The following is a 27924-nucleotide window of genomic DNA, read 5'->3' on the forward strand; positions in this document are numbered from 1 at the left end:
TAATATGTATGTATACCAAATATTGTAGAAAATCCTGAGGTTATGTTGTTCTATATTCTGCTTTTTTAATTTAGTGTAATTATCACCATTGTCCAATTTAGTTTGTTAATGTTTGAAGTTCTCCTCCTTTATAATCTCAGCTAAAAGAGAGCACCTTTGAAGAATAATTGAAGAATTGAAAGCAGTGAACAATGAACAGACAACCTGCATTCTAGTATAAGCTTTGCCTTTATCAAGCTGAGTGAATAATCATGCTTAAAGTTACTTGACTTCCTATGATAGCTGAATTAAAGAATTAGACAAAAAATAGGTAATATGTTTCCTTCAAACTTTAGAAATCTAAGAATGTGAACCACTTAGGGTTTGCATGACTATTTCAGGTATTTCAAGTGCTTGTTCACATGCTTACTTCTAGGTTCTAGATATTTCTGGATATTTTCTGGAAAATAACAAATTTAACCCATTCTGCTGATATATTTTTTAGTTACACTATACACATTTTGTTAATTGTGCCTATTGAGTGGGTAGGGAACTGCTGTCGTCATTTATTTTAATATGTTATATTCAGAGGTTTGAAGAATTATTTCCTTTTTGGTGGGTTACAGAATTTGGGGACTATGTTTGGAACTGACTAAGGCAGTGAACTAAACAATATTTCTTAAGTTCCTTCCAGCTTTATTACATCTGTAGAGTTTACTTTTTATTCACATTATGTTTATTATATTTCAGATGCTGAGATGAATCGTCATCTGTTTGGTTGGCTTTTTAGACATCCATCTCTTAATGGTCACCACCAATGCCACATCCACCCTCATTCTCATCAATTTACACAGCTTCATCTTGATACAAGGCTGTTGGTTTTTAGACAAAACAGGAATTGCATTCTCTATCATCTGTTAAAGAAGAATTTGTCCAAGAGATGTTGTCATCAAGATACCAGGAAGCATAGAGCACTACAGAAGTATATGGAAGACCTGAGTAAGGAGTACCAAACACTTGATCAGCATTTGCAGCATCTCTCTGTGGACGAAGGGGACCGAAAGTCCTTGCATCGAAGACATGCTGAGTTGGCACCACTTGCAGCCATTTACCAAGAAATTCAAGAAGCAGAACAAACAATTGAAGAATTAGATTCAATGTGTACAAGTAGGTAAAATATATTGTGTTTACCATTACAGAATTGATTTCCTAAGTTGAAAAGCTTTGCTGACCTCAGTCTGTTAAAAAACCTACAAATAAGCTCTACACTTATGCGGGCAGTACTATGTTCTGGGTGAAGTATTTAACCTACTAAAGTTAAACTGCTACTAGACCTAACTGCTTTGGTGATTTAATTTATGAGCAGACCTTTATTGAGTTCTATCCTAGATAGAAGTGTCATAGATACAGTTCCTATAGCTTAGAGGTCTTAAAAGAACTGAACTCCTTAGTTGATTCTTTCTACTCCCCCTTTCCCTACCAGCCCTAGGCAACCACTCGTCTGCTTTATGTCTGCATGGATTTACTTATTTCAGGCATTTTATGTAAATGGAGTCATATAACATGTTGCCTTTTGTGATGGGATTCTTTCGCTTAACATTGTTTTTAAGATTCATCTATATTATAACATGAATTTGTATTTCTGACATCATATACAAAAGTAACTCAATATGATAGAATTTTGTGCATATATTATAATATGAATTTGAATTCATTTCTTTTTATTGCTGAATTATATTGTTTTTCATTATTATAAGCAATAGTGCTATGAACATTTGTGTACATGATTTTGTTTAGACATAGATTGTGACTCCTATGATATTTTAGACCTCTCAATTTCTTGTTCAGACGCAGTTAGATCAAGAAGTTTAACTTCTTGAGGAACTGCCAGACTGTTTGTCCAAAGCATCTGCATCCTTTTACATGCCAAGTTAAGAGGTTAACTCTTCACCTTAAGGTTTAAGTTGCTCCACATCTGGCCAACCCATATAATCTGCCATTTTGATTCTAGTCATCCTTGTGCATATGAAGTGATATTTTATAGTGATTTTGATTTGCATTTCCCTGATTAATGATGTTGAACATCTTTTTGTGTGCCTACTGGCCATTTGTATATCATCTTTGGATAAATGACTGTTTAGACCATTTGACTACTTTTAAATTGAGTTTTTATTTTTCAGTTATAAGATTCTTTATATTATAGCTATAAGTTTCTTATCCGATAACATGACTTGCAAAACTTTTCTCCCATTCTTTGGGTTGCCCAAAGTATCACACTTTTTAAGTATGATGATGTCCAGTCTTTTTTTCTGTTATTGCTTTTGTTTTTGGTGTCATAGCTAAAGCTGTTAAATAATCCAAGGAAATAAAGTTTTACATCTGTGTTTCTTCCAAGTATTTTATAATTTTAGCCCTTACATTTACATCTAGATCTATTTGAGTTAGTTTTGTCTATGATATGAAGAGTGTTTTTAAGTTTAGTATTTCTTAATATGAAATATGCCTTAACATTTTTTCTCTCAGGAAATTTTTTCAAAATATATAGAAGCTGAGAGAAAAGCACAATGGGCTCATTTTGTATTCAATATTTATCCTAATTTTGCTGTTGCCTTTTAGTTCCTAAATTTTTGACTGTGCTCCAGTCTGTTTCATAAAGCCTTAAAGAAGTATGAAATGTCAAGGCCAGTCAAGTTACACTTGTAAACTCCTGGATGCCCTAAGCCTTACATTTCCCTGCCTACTGTTAGTGGCATCAGAATTATCCCACCTAACCTTTAACTCCTTTGCATAAGGCCACTCAATTTATGAATTAGTTTTGGGAAAGCAATAGTAATAATAATAGGAGTTTACTAAATGCTTTCTAAATTATATTGAAATAACATCTTTCCCTATTACTAGATTGGATAACATTGGTTCTAAAGTCACTTCCTGATTTACAATTCCGCTGTTTTATAATAATAGTGATAATGGCTACATGGACTGATTCTTACTGAGCCAGGTATAAGCTAAATATTTTACAAATATTATTTCATTTGAATGTTCACAATAACCTTACGAGATAGGAATTATTATTCATATCCCAACTTTATAGTTGAAGAAAGAGATGAGAAGTTGAAATACTAAAGGTTGCTCAGCCAATCAGGAGAGGAGCAAGGATTTGAAGTCAGTCAAAACTGACTTGAAGTCAGTCAAGACATGGCAATAAAACTCTGTTCTTATCCACTGCACAATAATTCAGAGTCCAGTAGCGTTTGTCTCTTCCATGAGTTCCCTTTTATTTTTCCCATTATTTGTAGCTTCATTATATCTCATCCTAGATGATTACAATAAATTTACCACTTGTAGTCTGACCTCCAAACCGAGTACAATTTTGCATCATAAGAGTTTGAAATGATGTGAAAAGAACCATTGTTTCCATAAAGCAAAGGTTACTAAGATGTATTTTGTTTGAATCACACCATTGTTTTTTTTTTTAAAGATTTATTTATTTATGCATACAGGTACTGGGGTACAGGCTAGAGATGCAGTGGGATGAGAGGATTCACCAGAGACACAGTGGGGAACAGAACTGAAATACACTGCTGAGGGGAGCAGCAGGCGAGACAGGAGAGGTCTGCTTCGCCATGTGGGTTGCACCCTGGCTGGCCAGGGATGGAACTCATGCTGCAGAGGCTGCGGATTGCTTCATAGTGTGGTGCTTAACCCCTTGCGCCACCAGGGAGGCCCCGATTCACACTGTTTTTAAAAAATGTTTACTAGATGTGAACATATTAAGAGATTGCAAAATTACATGCATTTTTACTTCTGACTGTAGCTATGCTAAATTACTCAGTGTACTAAGTAGTCGCTATTATCTTGAGACAGGAAAGTGATAACGTCAATTTACTATCAAATTTACCTTATCTGAGTTCATATTTAATTAACCTTTAAAAACTGTTTGACTAATCACTAATTTTTATAATTTTTTGCAGACATTCAAATCACAAGTTTTTGGGAGCAAGATCATACTTCTTTTCTCACAGACAGTTTTGGATATACTTAGCAAACACTCATTGACATTTTTCAACTATATCTATCTGTTCTTTTATCCCTTTCCTTTACAACTAAACTAAATTTTAGTAGACAGAGATAAGATAGATATTTAGGAGTTTCTCTGTATTTGAAATTTTTACCATTATCTATTTTTGCTGTCTTATAGGTCTAATTAAACAAGATGAAAAACAGTTACAAGAACTTGCTTTGGAAGAAAGGCAAACCATTGCTCAAAAAATCAACATGTTATACAATGAGGTATGTTTTTGAGAGGTATACTAATCTCAGTAGGTGTTAATATAAGGGAATACTGTCCTTGGCAGACAATGTTTTACTGAAGTATTTTACATACACCAGTTTTTAAGTCTTTTACAATAAATGATCAAGCTGTTTTAGTGCTGTAATTTGCTACAAAATGAGATGGAAGAAATTATGATGTCAAAGAATAAAAACAACAACCCACTCCCCACATATACACCTCCACCCCCAACCCCAAGCAAAAATATATTACAAAGCTGAATCTATTAATTTTCAAGAAAGGGAACATTGGTTGATAAATTTCATTTACCATTGGGGACTGTCAAGTTTTTTTGGTCAAGGTTTTATGTCTTAGAAAGTGGAGTGATTTTAATTAAAGATTAAAGAATTTGCAAACTGGATAGAATGGAGAGACTTGAAGGATATAATGACAGTTAATTACCACAAGTCTTTAGCTCCTAGCTTAATGAATGACTTGTCTAAAACATTGAAAAACAGAACTATAATCATGTTCCTCTCTGTCATATTTGTCACCCTTACCTTCAGTCTTCCCTACTCTGGGAATCTAGTTGAGGGGCTTCTGGAAAGGTTGAGGGAGGTGAGGCAAAGGTATCAGTTATTTTGTACCACTGATTTAACTAGCTAATCAATGGCAGAAGTAAGACGTCTGACTCAGTCTAATTCTCCTGCAGACTGTGTCAGTTCTAGCAGAGATGGAGTATTTGAATATTGACAATAAGGGGAGTGGTAACAAGTAGGTGCTTGTTTGATTTGAAAGACCTTTCAGTAATAACCAAATTGCTTCCCTTTTCTTCCGAGAGGAAGTTGGTTACTTTCTTTATTAGAAAGTCCTCCCTGCTTTGTAAGATTTATTTTTATTTATTTATGCATACAAGAACTGGGGTGTAGGCCAGAGGTACAGGGGGTGAGAGTTTTCACCAGAGACAGAGTGGGGAGAAGAACAGGCAGACTGACTGAAATACACTGTACAGGGGAGCAGCAGGTGATACAGGACAGGTCTGCTGGCTCAATGTAGGTCAGCTCCCTGGCTGGGGATGGAACTCATGCTGCCGTGGCTGGTGAGAGCTTGATAGCACTGAGACTTTAACCCCTGTGCCACCAAAGAGGGCCCTTAGAAAGCCCCTTTTTTCCTTGTGACAGCCAAGAAACAATTTGAGCCTTTTGTTAGGAGTGCTCAACATAGTCTAAACTGAGTGACTCCACTGAAAAGATACAGCACATGGCCTGATGTCTGCTGTCATTTATGAATACTCATTCATATATGAGAGTCCTCATTTTCTGCAAATGAAGGTGTTCAAAGCTTTACTTCATTTATTAGATGAAAGAAGCTATTGTTTGGAACTAATAAGAGGCAAAATCTGAAGAAAATTGAATGGAACGCTCTAGACTTTGATCTAAACTTCTGCATTTTAGAAAATTAAGATAATATGATAGTACTGTAGAGAATATCATGAAAAGTAACTTCATTGTTAACATGAATTGTTGATTACTTATTTTAGGTCTAATTAGTTCTACTTATTACAGTATCTTAGGACTAGATCTCATTGGGATGCTATATGATTTTGTTAATTACTGATTTTTTTGATGTTTGGGGTCCTTTTATCTAAGTTCAAGTATATTAGTATGCTGTGGAAAGTATGCACACTAAAGCTGATTTTTTTCCTTTTGCAGCTTTTCCAGATTCTAGTGCCAAAGGAGAAGTACGACAAAAATGATGTTATTTTAGAGGTGACATCTGGAAGAACTACTGGAGGTCTGTAAAATAATTCCACTATGAATGATCTGAAAAATAGTACATTTTACCTTGATTTGACATGCTATTACTGTAAAAGTCGGTTAAATATGTTTCACTTTGGAATAGTTACTCTTCCTTTCCTAAGGGGCTTATTATACCCAGTAATGGTTCTCTTAGACATTTCTGCTGACTGGATATTTTATGTATTTTCTTTTAGGTGATATCTGCCAACAGTTTACCCGGGAAGTATTTGACATGTACCAGAATTATTCACGTTTTAAGCACTGGAAATTTGAACTTCTGAATTATACACCAGCTGACTATGGTAGGCACATCCATAGATGATACTGAAAATTATTTTATTTCTGATTTTGATTAGAATCATTTTGTCCTTTTTTAAAAAACATTTTCACTATATCTACTATATAATGTGACATGGGCTCATCAAATACTATGACAGTAGCTTACTATAGGTGAATTCTTAGCTAGTAGAATAGAGGGAAGGAAGGAAAATCTGAATTATAGAAAATTTCACTGGAGAGGATATATATACACCTTTCCTTGAAAAGCATTGCTTTTTGTTACAAAGATAAATTAAGGTTTTTATCCCAAAGAACTTTATTATTTATGTGGTACAGTTGGAAAGTATTACTAGTTAAACTATGTGGTTAATGATGTAGTAGATTTTCATGGCAACACAGAAAAAATTATTTGTCTTTATTTTCAAAAAGTTTCCACTTTTGTTGGGCTGATAAAAATTGTACAACATAATGATAACTGCATTTTCTTAAACTTTAAGATACTCAAGTATGTTAAATCAGAAAATCTGATAGTAATCTTCTTTCCCTCTCTTTGCCCCCTAACTCGTCTGAAAGTTGATGTAAGTTGTGCTCAGTACAGATTTTAAATATAGCTAGTGGGGGGGCCTCCCTGGTGGTGCAGTGGTTGAGTACTGGGTTGCGAAGCTGCCAGCAGCTTCTGCAGCGCTGGTTCCATCCCCGGCTGCTCCCTGGCCACCGGAGGAGGGTCCCACGTGGCGCGCAGACCTCTCCTGCCGCCCGCTGCTCCCCTCAGCAGTGTGCTTCGGTCCTTCTGCCTGCTCTGCTCCCCGCTCTGGCTCTGGTGAATTCTCTCGCCCTCCCGCGCTTCTGACTGTACCCAGTGCTTGTCTAAATAAATAAATAAATAAATAAATCTAAAAAAAAAAAAATATAGCTAGTGGGTAAGGGAATGGTAGTAACAGCCAAGGGAAGAAATCACCTGAGCAACACCATGGTGGTGGGAAAGATCTTAGTGTAAATGAGGATAATAAAGCTGATTATCTGGAGTATACTGTGATGGGAAGTAACAGGAAATAGCTTTGAGTGAGTACAGTTTTAACAGCCTTAGAAGCTGAACAGATCTTGATTGTTAAGGAATAGGAGCTATTGAAGACTTTATTAATTACAATATGATGTGACATACATATGTGTGTATATATATGTAAGATTATTTAGATAACAGTATGCAGGATAGATCGAAGAGACTATATTTAAGGCAGACTGCAGAGAGGTTATTAGAATAGTTCAGGTAGGACTAAGAGTTAGAATTGGGAGTAGGGAAATGTGTGAGAAACCTTTAAAGGAAGAATGGGCAAAATTTGGTAACTGACTAAATACCCGAAGGGCTGTTGCTTGCCTGATACCTTATATGCAATATAGATTATTTGATCCTCTAACCTGTGAGGTTTTTTTTTTTTTTTTTTTTGAGATACATACTGTTAATCCCATTTTATAGATGAAGATCTAGGCTTAGAGAATATGAACTAACCCAAATTCACACAATAATTATAGCAATCCTAGGATTGAATTTAAGTCTGTCTTATTGAGAGCCACTGTATCCCACTAGTCTATTCTGACACAATGGAGATGAACCTCAAGGGGTTCTAATCTTTCTAGCCAGGAAGATTTTGACATTCATTCATGCCATTGAATGGAATAGAAGTTGGAAGGCAGAATTCATTTGGGAAGAATAATGGTAAGTAGTTTTTGAATTATGTAGATTGAGGTAATGGCGAGCATTCACTTAGAAATATTCAATAAATGTTGAAGTTATGTAACCAGATTTGGTGAGAGAACAGAATTGAGGAGACATACTTGATGGCTGTTAGCACAGAGATAATATCTAATATTAAGAATAAATGAAGAAGAGCGATTTTGTTCCAGGTATATAGAGCATACCTAAAAAAATGTGTGGGAATCCTTTCTTTTAAATATACTAAGTCACTGGTAGAATAAAGATTTTTTTTTTAAATAAAGAGCTTTTTTTTTAAAAAGGGGAAAATTGAAATATTTCACTAATACAACTTTAAAATCAAAGACAAAGAATAAGTCTTTTTTTCATTAAAATTATAAAAATAATTTTTAAATTTTGATTTACTTATTATAATTAGTTTGGAGAAAATACTGTCAGATTATCTGAGAGGGTACTAAAGGTAAATACCAGGAGGCAGAGATCACTGGGGTCATCTCTGAGGCTGCCTGCCATAAATACTAACATCTATATTTTAAGAAAACGCTTCTGAATTAGAAAAAATGAATTTGAAACCTTATATTTAAAAAGCACATATGAAGATATCCAGCCAAAATGACCAACACTAGAATAAGACATACTCAGTAAAATTATTGGATATTTTTTAAAAAGAAAAAAAAAATATTTTGGACATGGAGAAAAAAGAGCCAGTGACTTATACAGGAAATAAAATGAGATTTCCATCAACATTTTTTAATAGCAACACTTTGTGCCAGAAACACTTAGTGGAGTTCACTCAAAAAAAGGTAGTTTAGGTTAAGGATTTTATAAGAGTACAAGTGTCTCTTTATAAATGTATTTTAACTAATAAGTGAGAAAGAAATTACAGAATTAGACTATCACCATTTTACAATTTCCATGATGCATTAAGCATCAAAGACTGTCAAGACCCTAAAAAGAGAAACAATTATATGTTATATGCCCCCTGTAGTATTTCCAAGGGACTTGAGCTAGTTAGTGCTCATCTAGTCTCTGGATCTAACTGCCAAATTGCAGCCAATACAGAGAACAGATTGAACTGCACAAAGAAAATACAATCAGCAAAGCCAGACAGTGAGAAATTCTACAGGTCAATAGCCCAAATTCCTCAACAGACTATTTGTAGGAAATGAAAGAATCAAACCTATAGATTATGAGATTTAAAAGACATCAAAATCTTTAATGGACAAGACTAAACAGTAGTGCCTAGGGCTGAGTATTAGGTAATAAAATTATAACTGCAGAAAGAATGAAAGTCCAGATTATGGTTACCTGTGAGAAAAGGAGGGGATTGTAACTGGGAAGGGGCATATAGGAGGGCTTTTCAGATAACTGTGACCTGTTTCTTGACCTTGGAATTCTTTAATCATCCATATGATTCATATGGTTTCTATGTCTATATAGCATTTTATAATAAATGTATTTTTTTTTTAAATAGAGGCATGTTTTATTTATTTATTTGTTTGTTTTTTTGTTTTGTTTATACATGCACTGGGTACAGTCAGAAGCGTGGGAGGGTGAGAGAATTCACCAGAGCCAGAGCGGGGAGCAGAGCAGGCAGAAGGACCGAAGTACACTGCTGAGGGGAGCAGCGGGCGGCAGGAGAGGTCTGCGCGCCATGTGGGACCCTCCTCCGGTGGCCGGGGAGCAGCCGGGGATCGAACCGGCGCCGCAGAGGCCGCGGGCAGCTTCGCAACCCAGCACTCAACCGCTTCGCCACCGGGGAGGCCCAATAAATGTATTTTTAAAAAAAACATGTCCAATTAGAAGTTAGCCTAGGGCCTCGCTTGTGGCACAGGGGTTAAAGACAATGCTCTCAAGCTATCGCCAGCCACTGAAGCACAAGTTTGATCCCCGGGCTAGCCAGGGAGCAACCCACATGGCGCAGCAGACCTTCCTGTCTCGCCTACTGCTCCCCTCAACAGTTTATTTCAGTAGATCTGCCTGTTCTGTGCCATACTCTCTCTGGTGAATCCTCACCCCCCACACCTCTGGCTTACACCCCAGTTATTGTATGCATAAATAAATAAATCTTTAAAAAAAAAAAAAGAAGTTAGCCTAGGTGTTAAGATTTTATTGTGATAATCTCTCTGCTCCACAGATAAGCAAAAGTTAAATTTCAGTAGATTTTTGGAAACTTGGGAAGACCTATAAATTTATTTATTATTATCAAATTAATAATATCTTTTTGAGTATCTTTAATGTAAGGCATCATATTTGCCTAAGATTGCATAGGATAGTTTAATGCAGAAAACTTCCAGTGTGCTTTTTTTTTCTAATAGCGTTTTGATAAAAAGTAACTTGTCTTTATAGAAAGTTAGAAACAAAAAAATTGAAAAAAATACAAATAAAAATATCTGTTCTTTTATGCCCCAGAGATAATCATAAATCATATCTTGATATGCTCCTTTCTGTAATTACATTTATATTGGGAAAATATACTTTTGTATATGTTTTCATCTCAGCCTCTAACCTTACATTTAGACCTTAGCTTAAGAACCACTTAGGATCCTGACCTCTTTCAAAGTATAATTCATTAATATTTTTAGATAATATCTTTTTCCTAGGTGGGTTGCATCATGCGGCTGCCCGAATTTCCGGTGATGATGTCTATAAGCATTTGAAGTATGAAGGTGGAATCCACCGAGTTCAGCGAATCCCTGAGGTGGGCCTGTCATCAAGGATGCAGCGTATTCACACAGGAACAATGTCAGTCATTGTTCTTCCTCAGCCAGATGAGGTAACCTTGTGAAGCTGCAATGAAAACTCATCTTAATCAATGAGCATTGTATTGAGAAGCTTAGCTTCTAGGAAAATCTGTGATTTCAGGGTTTCAGATTGAATTGTACAGTTTCTATTGGGAAATCCTTAACTCTTCCCCCCCCGGTAAAGTTGCCCCACTTATCCCTGACCTCTATTGTTGATTTTTTTTTTAAAGATTTATTTACTTACACAAGAACCGGGGTACAGGCCAGATGCACAGGAGGGTGAGAGCATCCACCAGAAACAGAGCGGGGAACAGAACAGGCAGACTGAAGAAATACAATGCAGCGGGCCAGACAGGAGGGGTCTGCTTCGCCATGTGGGATTCTCACCGGCAGGCCAGGATTGAACTGCACTGTAGAGGCTGCGGACAACCTCACAGTGCAGCACTCAACCACCTGCGCCACCAGGGAGGCCCTTTGATCTCATCTTAACTGAATTAAATCCACAAAGACTCTTCCCAAATAATTTTCCCATGGTTAGAACACAAACATCTTTTTGGATGTCTCTTCAGTTCACTAATAAGTACATGTATGAGCACACACACATACACCACAGATTCTCATAATGTTCTATAATGTCATGGTGAACTCTGATTTAGCACATAAGGAACCTAGTGTTTCCTAGTGGAAACAAATAAATAAATAGCTATATTTCTATACTTGTATCCCATAGATTATGATCTCAAATCCTAAAACAGTCCATTCTGATAGATTCTATTTTATTTTACAAAAGAAAAAATGGGGTTCAGAAGCATCAAGTGACTTACCTGAGGCTGTTCACTAACAGGTACCATGGTTGGGATTCAGATCCCTTCCAGCTAGCCCTGGGCTTTTTGTACTGCAGGACTCTGCCCCCTCTCATCTTTGTTTTTTGGCTACTTTGTAGGATCTTCACCAGGAAAGTAGAGTGTCACCTTGTTCATCTTCAGCTGGGAACATGTGTATATGAAGCAAGTTAAATTTTTTGTGCTTTGCACTTGTCTGCATATGACTGTAAAAGTGCTACAATAACTGATTTAGAGGAACACTTTTTTTTTTTTTACTTTTTTTTAAGATTTTTTAAAATTTTATTTATTTATATAAGCACTGGGTACAGTCAGAAGCACGGGAGGGTGAGAGAATTCACCAGATCCAGAGCAGGGAACAGAACAGGCAGACCAACGAAACACGCTGCTAAGAGGAGCAGCAGGCATGGCAGGAGAGGTCTGCACCCCATGTGGGATCCTCGCTGGCAGCCAGGGATCAAACCAGTGCTGCAGAGGCTGCGGGCAGCTTCGCAGCCCAGCGCTCAACCACTGCACCACCGGGAAGGCCCTAGAGGAACACATTTTAATGATTAGGTGAATTTTCAGATACCAAATCAGGAATAATGAGGATCAACTTTACATGTATAAAAATATATAAAGGTCTTATATATATGATATATTCTATCCTATGTAGCTTTGTGGGATGATGGATGATGAAACTTAAAAGATTATAAAACTCATTGATCTCATAGTATCCTAACTCAGTGTTAAAAATAACATCCATTAGAATAGAGAATTTATGGTTCTTTCTTTCATGTAAGTTATTTCATAATTTTATGGTGATGATATGTCAACACAAAACAGTATATTTTATTTGAGAAATCTTGGAATAAATATAGTATTAAAGTTGAGTGTAGAATTGACCTTATATGCTATACCTTTTGTTCTAGGTAGATGTGAAAGTAGACCCCAAGGATTTGCGAATAGACACATTTCGAGCCAAAGGAGCAGGAGGGCAACATGTCAATACAACTGATAGTGCTGTCAGACTTGTCCATGTCCCCACAGGTAAGCAAAATTCACAGGTTTACTTTTGTATTTTTAACCCTTTTTCCAAGTCTCATAAAACATTTGGAAGGATATAGTACTGTTTTAGTGTCTGGTACCTTGTACAACCCTTACTATAATTTACCTATTAAAGCCATGAATTCCTAGGTACTTAGTGAGTTTCATCCAAAGCCTGTATTGGAAATTGTTATAAGAAGTCCATTTCAGTAATAATTAGTTTAAGAGGAAAGTTAAAACGAGAAAAGCTAGAGCAAAAGACAATAAAAATTCTGATAAAATGAGCCAAAATACTTGAAAACATATTGAAAGATTGTAAAATTATGCTGTGGGCAGCCAGAAAGTACTTTGCACAAAGTAACTGATATTTCTGTTGCCAACTTACCTTGGGCCAAATTATTTTGTAGCCACTTATATTTTAACTTTAACTTCCTCTCAAACCTTTAACTTCCTCTCAAACCTTGCCTTAGGCAAGACATGTGGAGGTACACTAACTCCTATGAATCCACATAATTATGAGCAATTGATTGTTTGAGTCTGTTTTTTTCATACTTTGAGGCTTGCCATGATTTCAATGTCTACTACAAAGAGAACTCTATCTTTCTTTAGTTTCTTACACCCCAAGATCCTGAGGTTGGGATTTATGTTCCTGTTTAAAATTGAAAGTGAGAACTGTATGTCATTTTTCCATTTTCTCCTTGCACACAGATTCTTGAAGAGTCACAATTTTTCTAACCTACTGCTTCTATAACAGCTCTGTTTTCTACCATTGGAGGAATAGTATTATAGGAGTATAGTTAGATGTTCATACAGGGAAAAGTTATTTTTTTAAAAAATGATCAAAACAAGGATGAAGACGAATTAATATTTTATGTTTTAAAGTGACCTCTTTAGTTTGTTACCACTTAGTGAGGGAGAGTGGGCCTTTGTAGTCCCTGCACTTGCCTTCTTCCATTATAGGTAATGGATAATTCTAATTCTTCCTAATCAGATTTAATCTTTTATATCATCCTATACTTTAAGATTAAAGGATTTTTATTGAACATTTAAGAGATAATTTATTTCATCTAATCTAAGAACCGATCAGTAAAGAAAATCACTGTAACTATAAATAATGTAAAAAAAACCTGCCAATTAAAAAAATAAAAAATTATTTCTTTTAACTGCCAATTAAGAAAATAGACAATTAAGCTACGGCAAGTCAGTGATTGTAAAAAAATATCCCAATTTCAGGAATCTTTAAAAAAAATTTAATGGGCAGGCTTTTTAGAATAAAAACATGATATTTTCTCATTAATAACTATAAATCTTTCAAAAAGATATTTTAGTTATACAGAAAATATATGTTAAATGCTCACTTAGTACTATTACCATCTAAGATTTTGGAATCTCCTGTAGTGTATTGAAATAATACTGAAAAAACTGATTATTCCAAAGCCATTTTATAGTTTTTAAACAATCCCAGTAACTTATTTAAATAGGGCTTCCGTTACTCAACATACCCTCCTCTCCCCAAATCCTCTACTCCTACCTAAGAGAATATTTAGGATTGAATACTCCTCTGTAATGAGTTTATTAACTAGTTTATTATTACTGAGCTAGTACATAAGAGTTTTAAGTTAAACATTCTGGCTTAAGCCAGAGGAGTAGTGAAGGTATTTTGACCAAAATCAGCTGGCAAGCATTTGAATGAAAGCTCATGAATATCTGGCCATCTTGAAATGGAAATTTTTATATTATTCTGGGTCGTAGAGAAAAAGGATACTAGATTAAAGCGAACACCAGGCAAATGCCTGAAAGATAAAAACTTCTTTGGAGAGTTTACAAAAATTTAAATTTCTGAAACATTCAGCAAAATAATTACCACAATATGAATGCAGCTGGCCTAAGCTAATAGTTTTTGGATTTTGTGAACAGGATTGAACAAAGACTCTCACTGTAGTTGTTACAAAGTTAAGAATAGAACAGCCTGAAGCTCCAGGGATCACCATTTCAGGACTAGGTTTATGCTAGTAATGTAGTGTGGATTAAACCCACCCAAATCCAGAAATTGGATAGCCAAAACATGTATATAGTTGGATGTGCTGACTAGCTGAATTTAGAACCCAAACTATTGAGGAACAGATTCAGTATAAACTCTTCCTTTTAGAGACTTTAAGTAGCTTCATTCGCTTCTGTATATAAAGTTATTTTAAAAATATCAGCTCTGGGGCCTCCCCTGGTGGCTCAGTGGTTGAGCACTGGGCTGCGAGGCTGCCTGCAGCCTCTGCAGCACCGGTTCCTTCCCGGGCCCCCGGCGAGGGTCCCACAAAAAAAAAAAAAAAAGAAAAGATCAGCTCTGTGTTGGTGACTGAAAGGGGAAAAAAGGGGAAAAGGTGAGTGCTATTTGAATAAGACAGTCTAGAGCAGTATGGCATAGAGGTGGCAGTACCTTGCTCTTTGCTGAGCTTTGGCAGTGTCTGAATGAGCAAGGACAGAGAGGCAGAGCTCTGGGAATTAAAGAGTGCCTGGGGTGGGGTCGGGTGGGTGGCGGAGGGGGGGAGTGCGAAGCATCTACAGATGTTGCTTGTAATCTGAAATATCTCTTTTAGATATCAGAATCTAACTACCATCTACAGCTATTACTATCGTAACGCAGGTAAAATTTGCAAAGTGTGCTAAGTCTAAAATATTTTTAATCCTTTGTCATCTTGTCCCAATGCATATTTCCCCCTTTAAAGTGTTCCTCACTTCTATCTAAATTTGATTTGTGGAAGCTGCAATTTACCTCTGATCCCTGTTATTTTTCAGGACTTGTAGTAGAATGTCAACAAGAACGATCACAGATAAGAAATAAAGAAATAGCTTTGCGTGTATTAAGAGCTAGACTCTACCAGCAGATTATTGAAAAAGACAAGTGTCAACAACAAAGTGCTAGAAAACTGCAGGTAAGATTATTTAGTGTAATAATTTAATAGCTACAAAAAGTCATCATTCTAGATGGCAAATGTAGTATTTATTATTGATTGAATGGTAATATCTTAGAGAAACATTTTCATTTGTAAACAAACAATAATTTGTTTTTTTTTTTAAATAATAAATTTTATTTTTATATTCCCCATACAATTGCAGCCCCCCCCTATTCTGACCCCAATCCCTCCCCTCCCGCCCCCCTAAAAGTGTCTCTGGTTCATAGTTTTTTGTTGATTTTGATTTTCACTTTCTTATAGTTATTCATTTTCCTGGTCCCTTATTTAAGTTTTCTAGATTCCTGCTATGAGTGAGACCATCCGGTATTTTTCTTTTTCTTTCTGGCTTATTTCGCTGAGCATGACCCCTTCCAGCGCCATCCATGTTGCTGCAAATTGCATGTGTTTATCTTTTTTGAATGCTGAGTAATATTCCATGGTATATATGTACCACATCTTCTTGATCCAGTCATCTATTTTTGGGCATTTGGGTTGTTTCCAAAGCTTAGCTATTGTAAACAGTGCTGCTATAAACATAGGGGTACAGGTGTTCTTTGGAACTGATGTTTCTGTGTCCTTTGGGTAAATACCTAGGAGTGGAATTGCTGGATCATATGGAAGCTCTATGTTTAGTAGGTCCAGAAATCTCCACACAGCTCTCCACAGTGGTTGGACCAGTTTGCACTCCCACCAACAGTGCAGAAGAGTTCCTTTTTCTCCACACCCTCGCCAACATTTGTTGTTGCTAGTTTTTTTAATATGTGCCAGTCTCACTGGTGTAAGATGGTATCTCATGGTAGTTTTGATTTGCATTTCCCTGATGACAAGTGATGTTGAACATTTTTTCATATGCCTGTTGGCCACTTGCATTTCCTCTTCAGATAAGCTTCTTTTTAGCTCTTCTGCCCATTTTTTGACTGGATGATTTTCTTTGTTGTTGTTGAATCTCATCAGCTCTTTGCAGATTTTTGTGATCAGTCCTTTATCATTAGTGTTGGGTGCAAAAATGTTCTCCCATTTGGTGGGGTTTCTCTTTGTTTTTGTTATTGTCTCTTTTGCTGTGCAGAAGCTCTTTAATTTGATGTAGTCCCAGCTGTTATCTTTGCCTTCACTATCACTGCTTTGGGTGATGTGTCTGTAAAGATGTCTTTGATGTGCAAATCACGTAGTGTTTCGCCTATATTTCCTTCTATGTATTTTATGGTTTCAGGTCTTATGTCTAGTTCTTTAATCCATTTTGAGTTGATTTTTGTGTATGGTGTGAGGTGGTGGTCAAGCTTCATTCTTTTGCATGTAGCGACCCAGTTTTCCCAGCACCATTTATTGAACAAACTTTCTTTGCTCCAATGCATAGTCTTTGCTCCTTTGTCAAAGATTAGTTGACCATAAATCTGTGGGTTTATTTCTGGATTTTCTATTCGATTCCATTGGTCTGTATGTCTGTTCTTGTTCCAATACCATGCAGTTTTGATGATTATGGCTTTGTAGTATAGTTTGAAGTCTGGGAGTGTGATGCCTCCATTCCCTTCTTTTTTTTTCAGGAGAGCTTTGGCTATTCAGGGGTTTTTGTGATTCCATATGAATTTCATCAATAATTGTTCTATTTCTTTGAAGAATGACATTGAAATTTTGATTGGAATAGTATTGAATCTGTATATTGCTTTTGGAAGGATGGCCATTTTAATAATGTTTATTCTTCCAATCCATGAGCAGGGGATGTCTTTCCATTTCTTTGTGACTTCTTCTATTTCTTTTAACAGTGTTTTATAGTTTTCTTTGTATAGGTCCTTTACCTCTTTTGTTAGATTTATTCCCAAATATTTGATTTTTTTTGTTTCAATAAAAAAAGGGATGGTTTTTTTGATTTCTTCTTCTTCAGATTTATTGTTTGTGTATAGGAAGGCTACTGACTTTTGCGTGTTGATTTTGTATCCTGCACTTTACTGAACTGATTGATGAGTTGAATTAGTTTTTCTGTGGAGTTTTTGGGGTTCTTTATGTATATTATCATATCATCTGCAAATAGTGATAGCTTGACGACTTCTTTTCCTATTTGGATTCCTTGGATGTCTTTCTTTTGTCTTATTGCTCTGGCTAGGACTTCCAGTATTATATTGAAAAGCAGTGGTGAGAGTGGACATCCTTGTCTTGTTCCAGATCTTAATGGAATTGAACAAGCAATAATTTGAATGCATATAAACTGACAGATTATGGCTAAACTTGGACATGCCAATTTACAAATAATATATGACATACATAAACTAAAAATTATTTCCCAGTTATTTCCCTCCAGGGTTTATATGAGAATTGACTTGAGAGGAAATTGGTTTAAAAGACAAATCTCTGGAAATAAAGAGATTTTTAGATTTTTTTATTTAAAGACTGTTTCTATTATAACTCTATGTAGGATCAGAAACAAATAGAACTGTAAAAGACAGGTAACAGTGAATTTTACTGCTGGAATCTGGGAACAAGGGGTACTTATTGTACTTATTGGTGTCTACTACATATATGCACATTATAATTTACTCAGACAATATAATTAGAGAAGCTCTAAGCAATGTAAAGGTGTCATTATTTTAAGTAAAACAAGTAGTATGATTTACATTCTAAGAAGGTAAAGTTTGTCTTTGAGAGTGGTTGAAAGAGAAAGTAGAATCCCCAAATAACTGTGTTTTGTGTTATTTCCAGAGAGGTGACTTACAGTAAATTTAGACAATTTTATGACCTTTTTAGAATAATGATTTGTACGAAGCTAAACATTAATTATCCTTTTTGCCTCGATGTCCCGGGCTTTTCACACTTTTGCCCTTTCAGCTTTCCTTACCCACATATTCTCAGTTGCAAGTTATAAAACTGTCAGGATAAATAATATAGTAATGCTTTATTTATGGTACTCCCAGTTTGTGGAGTAACATCAGCATATACATTTGGAAATAGGGATGCTCATCTAAAAACCATTACTTCATGGCAAGTAAGTAATAAGAAGCATCATCAGTTCTGCCACATTTGAATTAATAAAACACATAGAAACTTACCTGTCATTTGACATTTTGGCATCAGATGTTTTACATAGTAGTTTTTAAGGTAAGTATTCAAGAATGGCCATATGCAAATTGTGTTTCTCTTTTCTTTAATCTGGCTTGAGGTGCCAAAAAACAAAAACCTTGTCTCCTATACCACCTGTATGTAATTTTTCAGTTATTTCTAATGTTTAGGATTTTTTCTTCAATTAGTGTAGATAGCAGCTTTTATGTGGAAGTATTATACCAAGGTCTCAACTCTCATTCCACTTTTCACCTAAAGAAGTTTGTAAATATCTAGGCCCTACCCCAGAGTAGGGAATGTCTGGATGCAATCCTGGGCCTTAATTTGGTCCTTTGAAATAGTAGTTTCCAAACCTGGTTGGTTGTACAATGGATGGTCTGGGGAATATTCCAAAATGCATAATTCCTTATTTAGTATATTTGAGGTTAGAGTTTTTAATATTTAAAAATTCTGATTATCAGCTCTTCAAGAGTTTAGTTTCATATTGTTTATTGAAATGTCTTTTTTTTTTTAATCTTAAAATGTATAAGAAAGAGTGGTATGTGTATTGTGTACTCTGGAGATAGGGGAGATGAGCAGACTAAGAATACAAACAACTATAGTATAAGGCAAGTTGTGCATACCATGAAGAAGTGTCCAAGTATATGGGGTCCCAAAGAAGGAAGATAATATATTTCAATTGCTGGGACCAGGAAAGGCACAAATGGTAGTAGAGTATTAAGAAAGGGCCTCTATTGAGATGATAGTTTAGCAGACTTAAGCACACACATAATAATGGTATGCTATAATAAGTGGCATAATAGAGGTTCACATAATTTTCAGAAATAACACTGGGAAAATTGGCCACATTATGAAGTGTTTTGAATGCTGAGTTGAGTTGTGTCTGCTTGGTAAAGAAGAAAATGTATCAGAAAACTGTATCAGGAAGTCTAAGCTGGGCAACACAATTTAACCAGAAAAGTAGAAAATGAATGAGAAGATGTTTACAGGAATGTAAGTGAAAACAAGGAATTTTTGAATGATAGATAATAGAATTTATCTGTATAGTAGATATAATAGATCCTTGAAACCATTCAAAGTGAGCAGTTAGAGAATGGATGGGCTGAAATTAGTTTCTCTCCCAGGGTCTGTATCAAAGGTTGGCTGATTGTAAGTTCCCGTGAAATGTTTGTTAAATTGCAAAATGTCAGAATTTTCTGCTTTGATCAAAGAGAGCACTGTAGAAACTAGGAGGAAGAACTATTCGGTATAGAAAGATAACTTGGTTTTTAGTGTTTGAAACACACACACAAAAATAATTCTTATTCTATAACTAAATTTTACAAACTGTAATCTTAGATATTAACTTCCGTCCACTTGTGTTCCTTGTCATTTTGTTTACATGATTTTGTTTGGCACAGGTGGGAACAAGAGCCCAGTCAGAAAGAATTCGGACATATAATTTCACCCAGGATAGAGTCACTGACCACAGGATAGCATATGAAACTCGGGATATTAAGGTAATATTACTGAGTATGCTTTATGAATCTTTATTTTTTTATTTTATTTTATTTTATTTTATTTTTATTTTTATATTCCCCATACAATTGCAACCCCGATTTGACCCCAATCCCTCCTTTCCCTCCCCCGCAAAGAGTGTCTCTGGTTCATAGTTGTTTGTTGATTTTGATTTTTTTCTTTCTTATAGTTATTCTTTTTCCTGGTCCATATTTAGGTTTCCTAGATTCCTGTTATGAGTGAGACCATCCGGTGTTTTTCTTTTTCTTTCTGGCTTATTTCACTGAGCATGACCCCTTCCAGCGCCATCCATGTTGCTGCAAATTGCATGTGTTTATCTTTTTTGAATGCTGAGTAATATTCCATGGTGTATATGTACCACATCTTCTTGATCCTATCATCTATTTTTGGGCATTTTGGGTTGTTTCCAAAGCTTAGCTATTGTAAACAGTGCTTGTATAAACATAGGGGTGCAGGTGTTCTTTGGAATTGATGTTTCTGTGTCCTTTGGGTAAATACCTAGGAGTGGAATTGCTGCATCATATGGAAGCTCTAACTTTAGTAGGTTGAGGAATCTCCACACAGCTTTCCATAGTGGTTAGACCAGTTTGCACTCCCACCAGCAGTGCAGGAGAGTTCCTTTCTCTCCACATCCTCACCAACATTTGTTGTTGCTAGTTTTTTTAATATGTGCTATTCTCACTGGTGTGAGATGGTATCTCATTGTAGTTTTGATTTGCATTTCCCTGATTGCAAGTGACGTTGAACATATTTTTGATGAAAGTATAATCAAATTGTTGAGTAATAACTTAAATATTACCAAGTAACTTTAAATCATTAGCCAGTTTATGTTAATCAATACCCTAAAATTTGTATATATTTGTGTTAGTTTGGTAGTAAAAAATATGGTCGTTATGTCAGTTTTAAACAGTTATTTTTTAAATTCCAAAATCCTGTTTTTCAATCACGATGTATTAACATATATACAATATAGATAATACACATATGTCAGATTTCTGTTGCTGTGTAATAAATTTAGCGACTTAAAATAATACCTATTTATTATCTCACGCTTATCATAGTTCATAAATCTGAGCTACATTCCCTTTAACTGGTAAAGATTGCCTGCAATTTGCTATACGGTCCCCTCCATGAATCCCATCTCACTTGGAATCTCTTGTAGGAATGACTCAGACCTTTTTGCTCTTACCTTTTTTGTTTAAGGTTTTAATTTATAATCTTCTCATGAAAAATCTACACAGGGCCTCCCTGGTGGCGCAGCGGTTGAGCGCTGGGTTGCGAAGCTGCCCGCGGCCTCTGCGGCGCCGGTTCGATCCCCGGCTGCTCCCCGGCCACCAGAGGAGGGTCCCACATGGCGCACAGACCTCTCCTGCCTCCCGCTGCTCCCCTCAGCAGTGTACTTCGGTCCTTCTGCCTGCTCTGCTCCCCGCTCTGGCTCTGGTGAATTCTCTCACCCTCCTGTGCTTCTGACTGTACCCAGTGCATGTATAAGCAAACAAACAAACAAACAAATAAATAAATAAAACATGCCTCTATTTAAAAAAAAAAAAAAAAGAAAAATCTACACAATCATCACAGATAAAGTAACTGCAGAATCTTTACTCCTTTTTACCAGCCTTTGCAATCCCTGACTTCCTTCATTCTGTTCTTGTGTTCCTTTCTTTTTTTTGCTTGAAATTTTTTTTTTGCTGTTTTTTCTTTTCTTTTTTTTTTTTTAAACTTCTTTTTTTTTTTTTTTAAGATTTATTTATTTATACAAGCACTGGGTACAGTCAGAAACGGGGGGAAGGTGAGAGAATTCACCAGAGACAAAGCGGGGAACAGAACAGGCAGATGACGAAACACACTGCTGAGGGGAGCAGCGGGCGCAGCAGGAGAGGTCTGCGCGCCATGTGGGACCCTCGCCTCGCAGCCAGGGATCGAACCAGCGCTGCAGAGGCTGCGGGCAGCTTTGCAGCCCAGCACTCAACTGCTGCGCCACTGGGGAGGCCCTGTTTTTTTTCTGTTCACACAGGCTATGCCTTGCAAGTCTACATGTGGGCTCATTTTTCTTTCTTTCTTTTTTTTTTTTAAACAATAGCATTTTTCTCTCTTTTTTTTTTTTTAAGATTTATTTATTTATACAAGAACTGGGGTATGGGTCAGAGGCAGGGAGGGTGAGAGGATTCACCAGAGACAGAGTGGGGAACAGAACAGGCAGAAAGCACAGCAAAGGGGAGCAGCGGGCAAGACAGGAGAGGTCTACCGTGCCTTGTAGGTTGCTTCCTGGCCAGCCAGAAATCAAACCTGTGCTGCAGAGGCTGCGGACAGCACCACAGCTTGGCGCTCAACCCACTGCGCCACCGGGGAGGCCCTGGGCTCATTTTTCTTTGTGTAATCCAAGGAATTGTAAATCATGCCAAAGCCAGCTGTCTTGCCACCACCAAAATGGGTTCTGAATCAAGATACCAGGATGATAGCAGGGGCATCTCGTACATTTTAGCTAGTTTTTCCTGAATTTCTGTATTAAATACTGATGCCTTACCAGGGTGAAGGACATCAATGACCACTTGTCACTGAAGCCCCTGGTTGCTCATGAACTTCCTGGTCCAGCTAGTTGCTGTGTTGTTCATGATGACAGTGGATCTTCAGACAGTAAGGGAAGGAAAGAGTGACTCACACACAGCTTTTTAAGGGCTCACCTATTTAGATGAGGCCCAACATGATAATACTCCTTTTGATTAACTCAGTTTTAATCTGCTTAGTCACCTCGTTGCTGGAGTGATATTCCTACATATTCACATAGTCTGCCTGTACTTAAGGGTACATCTTAAAATTATGCTTGCCACCGTATGTGTTCATTAGATTTAGGTGTTACAGTTATGCTGTTGGGGGAAAGACCTTGTGAAGATAGTTCAAACATAAACCTAACTAAATCCCATCTAACTGGGACCATTGACATTAAAACATTAATGAAGAAACACAGAAAAATGTCCATTTTGCTTCCATTGAAAGCAAAAGTGATCCAATTTTAATGACGGACTACCTGGAAAAGGTAGGAGACAAAAGGTTTTAATTCTTTTCCTTGGTGCCATGTGATTCCTGGAGCTCCTTTACTCAGTTTTTTCTCATCTGTACTCAGAATGAAAGTTCTAAATTTATAAGGGAAATATTTGTGTTTTTAACACATTTAGAAATTTCTTTGTATCTTATGCCACTTCCTCTATTTTCTTAGCAATAAGGCTATCTTAAGGCACAGGAATGTAACAGCTGTGTTGAAGAGAAGAAAGTATTTACTAACTTCCCTTTCCTTAGGAAGCACACAGTAATAGCCAAACATGTTTGGCCGTAACTTTCTAATTACACCATATTCTTTCAGTAGCTTTTCTGGTAGTAGTGGTGGTTTTCCCTGAGATGGCCACATTCTTATGACCCATAACATCTTTTAAAAGGGCACATGAAAGAGGTGCTTTGTATAGTATTCAGTCATGCAACAGAGGTGGGATAACCAGCATTTAGAGTTATAAAATATCTTAGTTTGACCTAATAAATACAAACATATCATCATTATTATTATTATTATTATTATTTTAAGATTTATTTATTTTTATACAAGAGCTGGGGTACAGGCCAGAGGCGAGAGAGGATAAGAGGATTCACCAGAGACAGAGCAGGGAGCAGGACAGGCAGAAGGACCAACATACACTGCTGAGGGGAGCAGTGGGCGCGACAGGAGCCGTCTCCTGCACCATGTGGGATTCTCACCAGCCGGCCAGGCCAGCATCAAACCCGAACTGCAGAGGCCGCGGACAGCTTCACAATGCTGAACCCACGGCGCCACCAAGAAGGCCCAAAATACAAACAAATTACTACAAAATTCACATGCCGGGCTTAGAAATAGTTAAGGAAAGTGATATTATCATGCTCTAATAATCATTAATCAACGTATTGAAAAGAAAGCATCTGTTGATGCATTGGTGAAAGGAAAAAGGTTGAAAATAGCCTTAAATTAATTATAGGGCCACCCTGATGGCACAGGGGTTACAGTCACAGCACTATAAAGCCATCTCCAGCCACTATGACCTCAGTTTGATCCCCAGCCAGGGAGCTAACCCACATGGTGCAGCAGACCTCTTCGGTCTTGCCCGCTGCTCCTTTTGGTCACTTTGCTGTTCTGTTCCCTACTCTATCTCTGGTGAATCCTCTCAGCCCTCTGTACCTCTGGCCTGTACCCCAGTTCGTGTGTGCTTAAATAAATAAAAATAAATCTTTAAAATAAATTAATTATAATTGTAATAAAACATTAAACTCTGTGCAGAACAGTGAAGGCTAGGAGGGCATTCTGCTTGGCGCTCTTCCTCCCTTATTCTAGATCCTGACCTCCCTAGTTCATCCACCTAGTTCCTGGTGGAGCTGCTATGTTCTGACATAATCATGATCCTAAGCAAACACAAGATTTGATTTGTTTGGGGAGGAATTCAAACAAGCCCCAGCCAATGAGTTTTGTCCCAGGATTTTAAACCGGAGACAAAGACAATCATTCATTCTCTTTTGGTGACTGAAACTGAAATATGTAAAATTTACCAGAGGCTAGAAACCACATTTCTAGCCATGGAAAGAACACAGTCTTTATGAGAGAATGAAGCTGATATTATTGAAAGGAGCAAAAATGAGAACTGTATGGAAAGAGGGCTGATGATATGCACCCCCACATTCATTCCTGAGGCCCACCTACACTCCCAGGGTGGTGTCTGCAGCTAATTCATTTCTATTCTTGAGTTCTATGAGATCACCCACTATTCTTATGAATTCCCTTGAGGGTAATGTTTATTTTTATTTTCATTTGTCTAGATAATAAGCACAGACTAGCATGTAATAAAGTTTTGCGTTTCTGTTGTGTTTCTCAAAGTCCTTATGTAGATTCCTGTCTAGTCTCTCTCATACCTGGTGACACTGCAATTTCCCCTTGTTCCTGACCTTTAAATGTGCTTTGTTTCCATTCCTTTCTCCATATTCATTCTTTTGATTGAACTCTTCACTGATGCCCTGTTCTTGTCAAAATTAATGGCTCCTCATTTTATTGTTTAATTTTTTGCACTGTGCTGTGAGGTTTATCTGTTTCCCTAGCTTTCCCACTAGATTATGAGCTTCTGAAAGTTAGGAACTACATCTCATTCATCTTTGATCTTGGCATCTCTAGCAGTCTGTTCATCAAATTGAATCTAAATGTGATATCATCAGTGAGAGAAATAATCTTTTTTGTGTAATTTCCAAATGATAAAATCACCTTGGTAATACCATAATTTGACCTCCAGGCACACTAATGTTATAAGCCGTTTTCATATTATGTTCAAGATGGTATAAATCTTTTTAAAAAGATTTCTTTATTTATATAAAAACCAGGGTACAGGCCAGATGTGCGGGAGGGTGGGAGGATTCGCCAGAGACAGAGTGGGGAACAGAACAGGCAGACTGACAAAATACACTGCGGTTAAGTCAGGAGAGGTCTGCTGCACCATGTGGGTAGTTCCCTAGCCGGAGATCGAACTTGTGCTGCAGAGGCTGCGAACAGCTTCACAGTGCTGCGCTCAACTGCCTATGCCACCAGGAGGGCCCAAGATGGTATAAATCTTAATTTTAAATCTCATCATATGCTTTTGCTTTCAGTTATTTTAAAAATTGAACTGAGATTTGCTATATGCTGCTGTTTTGTGGAATAGAAAGATAGTAAGATATATTTCCACCTGTAGTTTGAGAAACCTGTACACTTAACATAAAGTATAACTTTAAGAACATACAAAAACTTTATATAAAAGATTAGTTCATGCCTATGTTAAAAATCTCTTTCTCTACATTTCTATAATACATTAAAGAATTTCCATTAAGTCAATATATGGATTTGGAGCATTTCTAAAATGTGAAACTATCCTAATTCACTAATCCCAGCAACCCTATTACAGGAAACTTTTGTAACACAGGAAAGATACTTGAAGTCATTATTTTAGTCAATTTTTCAGAGAGGAACTGCAGGGAAGACAACAGGGAATTCTTAACGGAAGTGGGTTTTCACTCAATGGAATTATTTGGAGTTAAACATAACAGAATTTTTTTCCTCAACTTTTTATTTTGAAAATTTTAAGCAGATGTTCAATGGAAACCCTAAATCTAGATGCAGTATTTCTTCTCTTCCTCCTCCACCTCTTCTTTCTATATATATACCTGTGTTTCTACCTAACCATTTAAAAAGTTGCAGCCCTTAAGACACTTGGCTCCCTAAATATTTCAACATAAATATTTATTGATTATACATCTCTAGATTTTAAAAACAGTTTATTTTCAATTTAAGAAAAAAACTGGAACTATGATACAACTTACGGATTGAATAGTTTAAATTTGGAGGGTTGACTTGAGAAAGGTGATCTAGAATAGTCAGGGGAGGCTTTTTCTGAGCCAAGTCCAGGGGGACTGGTGAGGCAGACATTGGCAGGGAGTGATACACACACTGACGTGGCAGCAAGTGCCTGGGGCATGAAGTCTTTCAGTTATTTCAGTCTTCTTTGCCTTGGGTACCATTTTCAGTACAGAATAAAAAGCCTTATTATTTTTTTTTTAGGGTACAAGAGGAGAAGTGATTCAACAAACATGTCCTTTCAGAAGTACTTTGAGAACCTAAAATAATGTTGTGAGAAAAGTCAAGTAAAGGAATTTTAAAGAGAGGGAGGTAGTAAATTTCAAAAGTTGATTCAGATCTGTTTGTTTTATTTCTCAGAGTAGTTGGGAAATCCAAGTCCTAGAAAATCCAAGTCCTACAAAATGCTAATTTAAACAATTTTTTTTTTTATAGAGGCATGTTTTATTTTATTTTTTTTTTATTTATTTGTTTGTTTATTTATACATGCACTGGGCACAGTCAGAAGCGCGGGAGGGTGAGAGAATTCACCAGAGCCAGAGCGGGGAGCAGAGCAGGCAGAAGGACCGAAGTACACTGCTGAGGGGGGCAGCGGGCAGCAGGAGAGGTCTGCACGCCATGTGGGACCCTCCTCTGGTGGCCGGGGAGCAGCCGGGGATCGAACCGGCGCCGCAGAGACCGTGGGCAGCTTCGCAACCCAGCGCTCAACCGCTGCGTCACCGGGGAGGCCCTTAAACAATTTTTAAAAGAGAATAATTCCAATTACTCTTTGGATTCATTTTTTATATAAAAAGCCAACACTAACTAGGAATTATCCCAAGTATGCAATTGTGTTCAACATTGTAAAACTACATTGGTAAGCTTTTTGCTATTAAATAATGATTGCAGGGCCTCCCTGGTGGTTCAAGGGTTAAAGTCTCAGCACTATCAAGCTATCACCAGCTACTGCAGCATGAGTTCTATCCCCGGCTAGGGAGCTAACCCACATGGCCCAGTGACCTCTCCTGTCTTGCCTTCTGTACCCCTCAGTAGTGTATTTCAGTAAATCTGTCTGTTCTGCTCCCCATTCTGTCTCTGGTGAATCCACTGACCCCCCCGCATTTCTGGCCCACACCCCAATTCTTGTATGCAAAATAAATAAAGATAAATCTTTAAAAATAAATAATGACTGCAAAAAACCAAAATATCACTTAATTGTTTGTTTTGTTCTCCTTTATTTGCAGAAAATAGTTTTCCTAATAATTCTCTCTTTCACCAGGAATTTCTATGTGGGGAGAAGTGCCTGGATCATCTAATTCAGAAATTGCTTCAATCAGCAGATGAAGAAGCCATTACTGAATTTTTGGATGAAACTCTTAAATTACCAAAATAA

At 36.8% G+C, this 27924-nt stretch overlaps 1 protein-coding gene across 1 annotated transcript; it reads left to right on the plus strand.

The window, feature by feature from the left end:
* Nucleotides 1-737: 737 nt before the first annotated feature.
* Nucleotides 738-27924, plus strand: MTRF1 (mitochondrial translation release factor 1; the record flags this gene model as incomplete). Its single annotated transcript, XM_084235237.1, has 9 exons — nucleotides 738-1146; nucleotides 4178-4269; nucleotides 5962-6043; nucleotides 6243-6350; nucleotides 10642-10814; nucleotides 12536-12653; nucleotides 15441-15577; nucleotides 20047-20145; nucleotides 27811-27924. The coding sequence occupies 9 exons, from the start codon at nucleotides 738-740 to the stop codon at nucleotides 27922-27924; spliced, it is 1332 nt and encodes a 443-aa protein (XP_084091363.1).

Source organism: Talpa europaea (genome assembly GCF_964194135.1).
Source record: "Talpa europaea genome assembly, chromosome: 6".
NCBI lineage: Eukaryota > Metazoa > Chordata > Mammalia > Eulipotyphla > Talpidae > Talpa > Talpa europaea.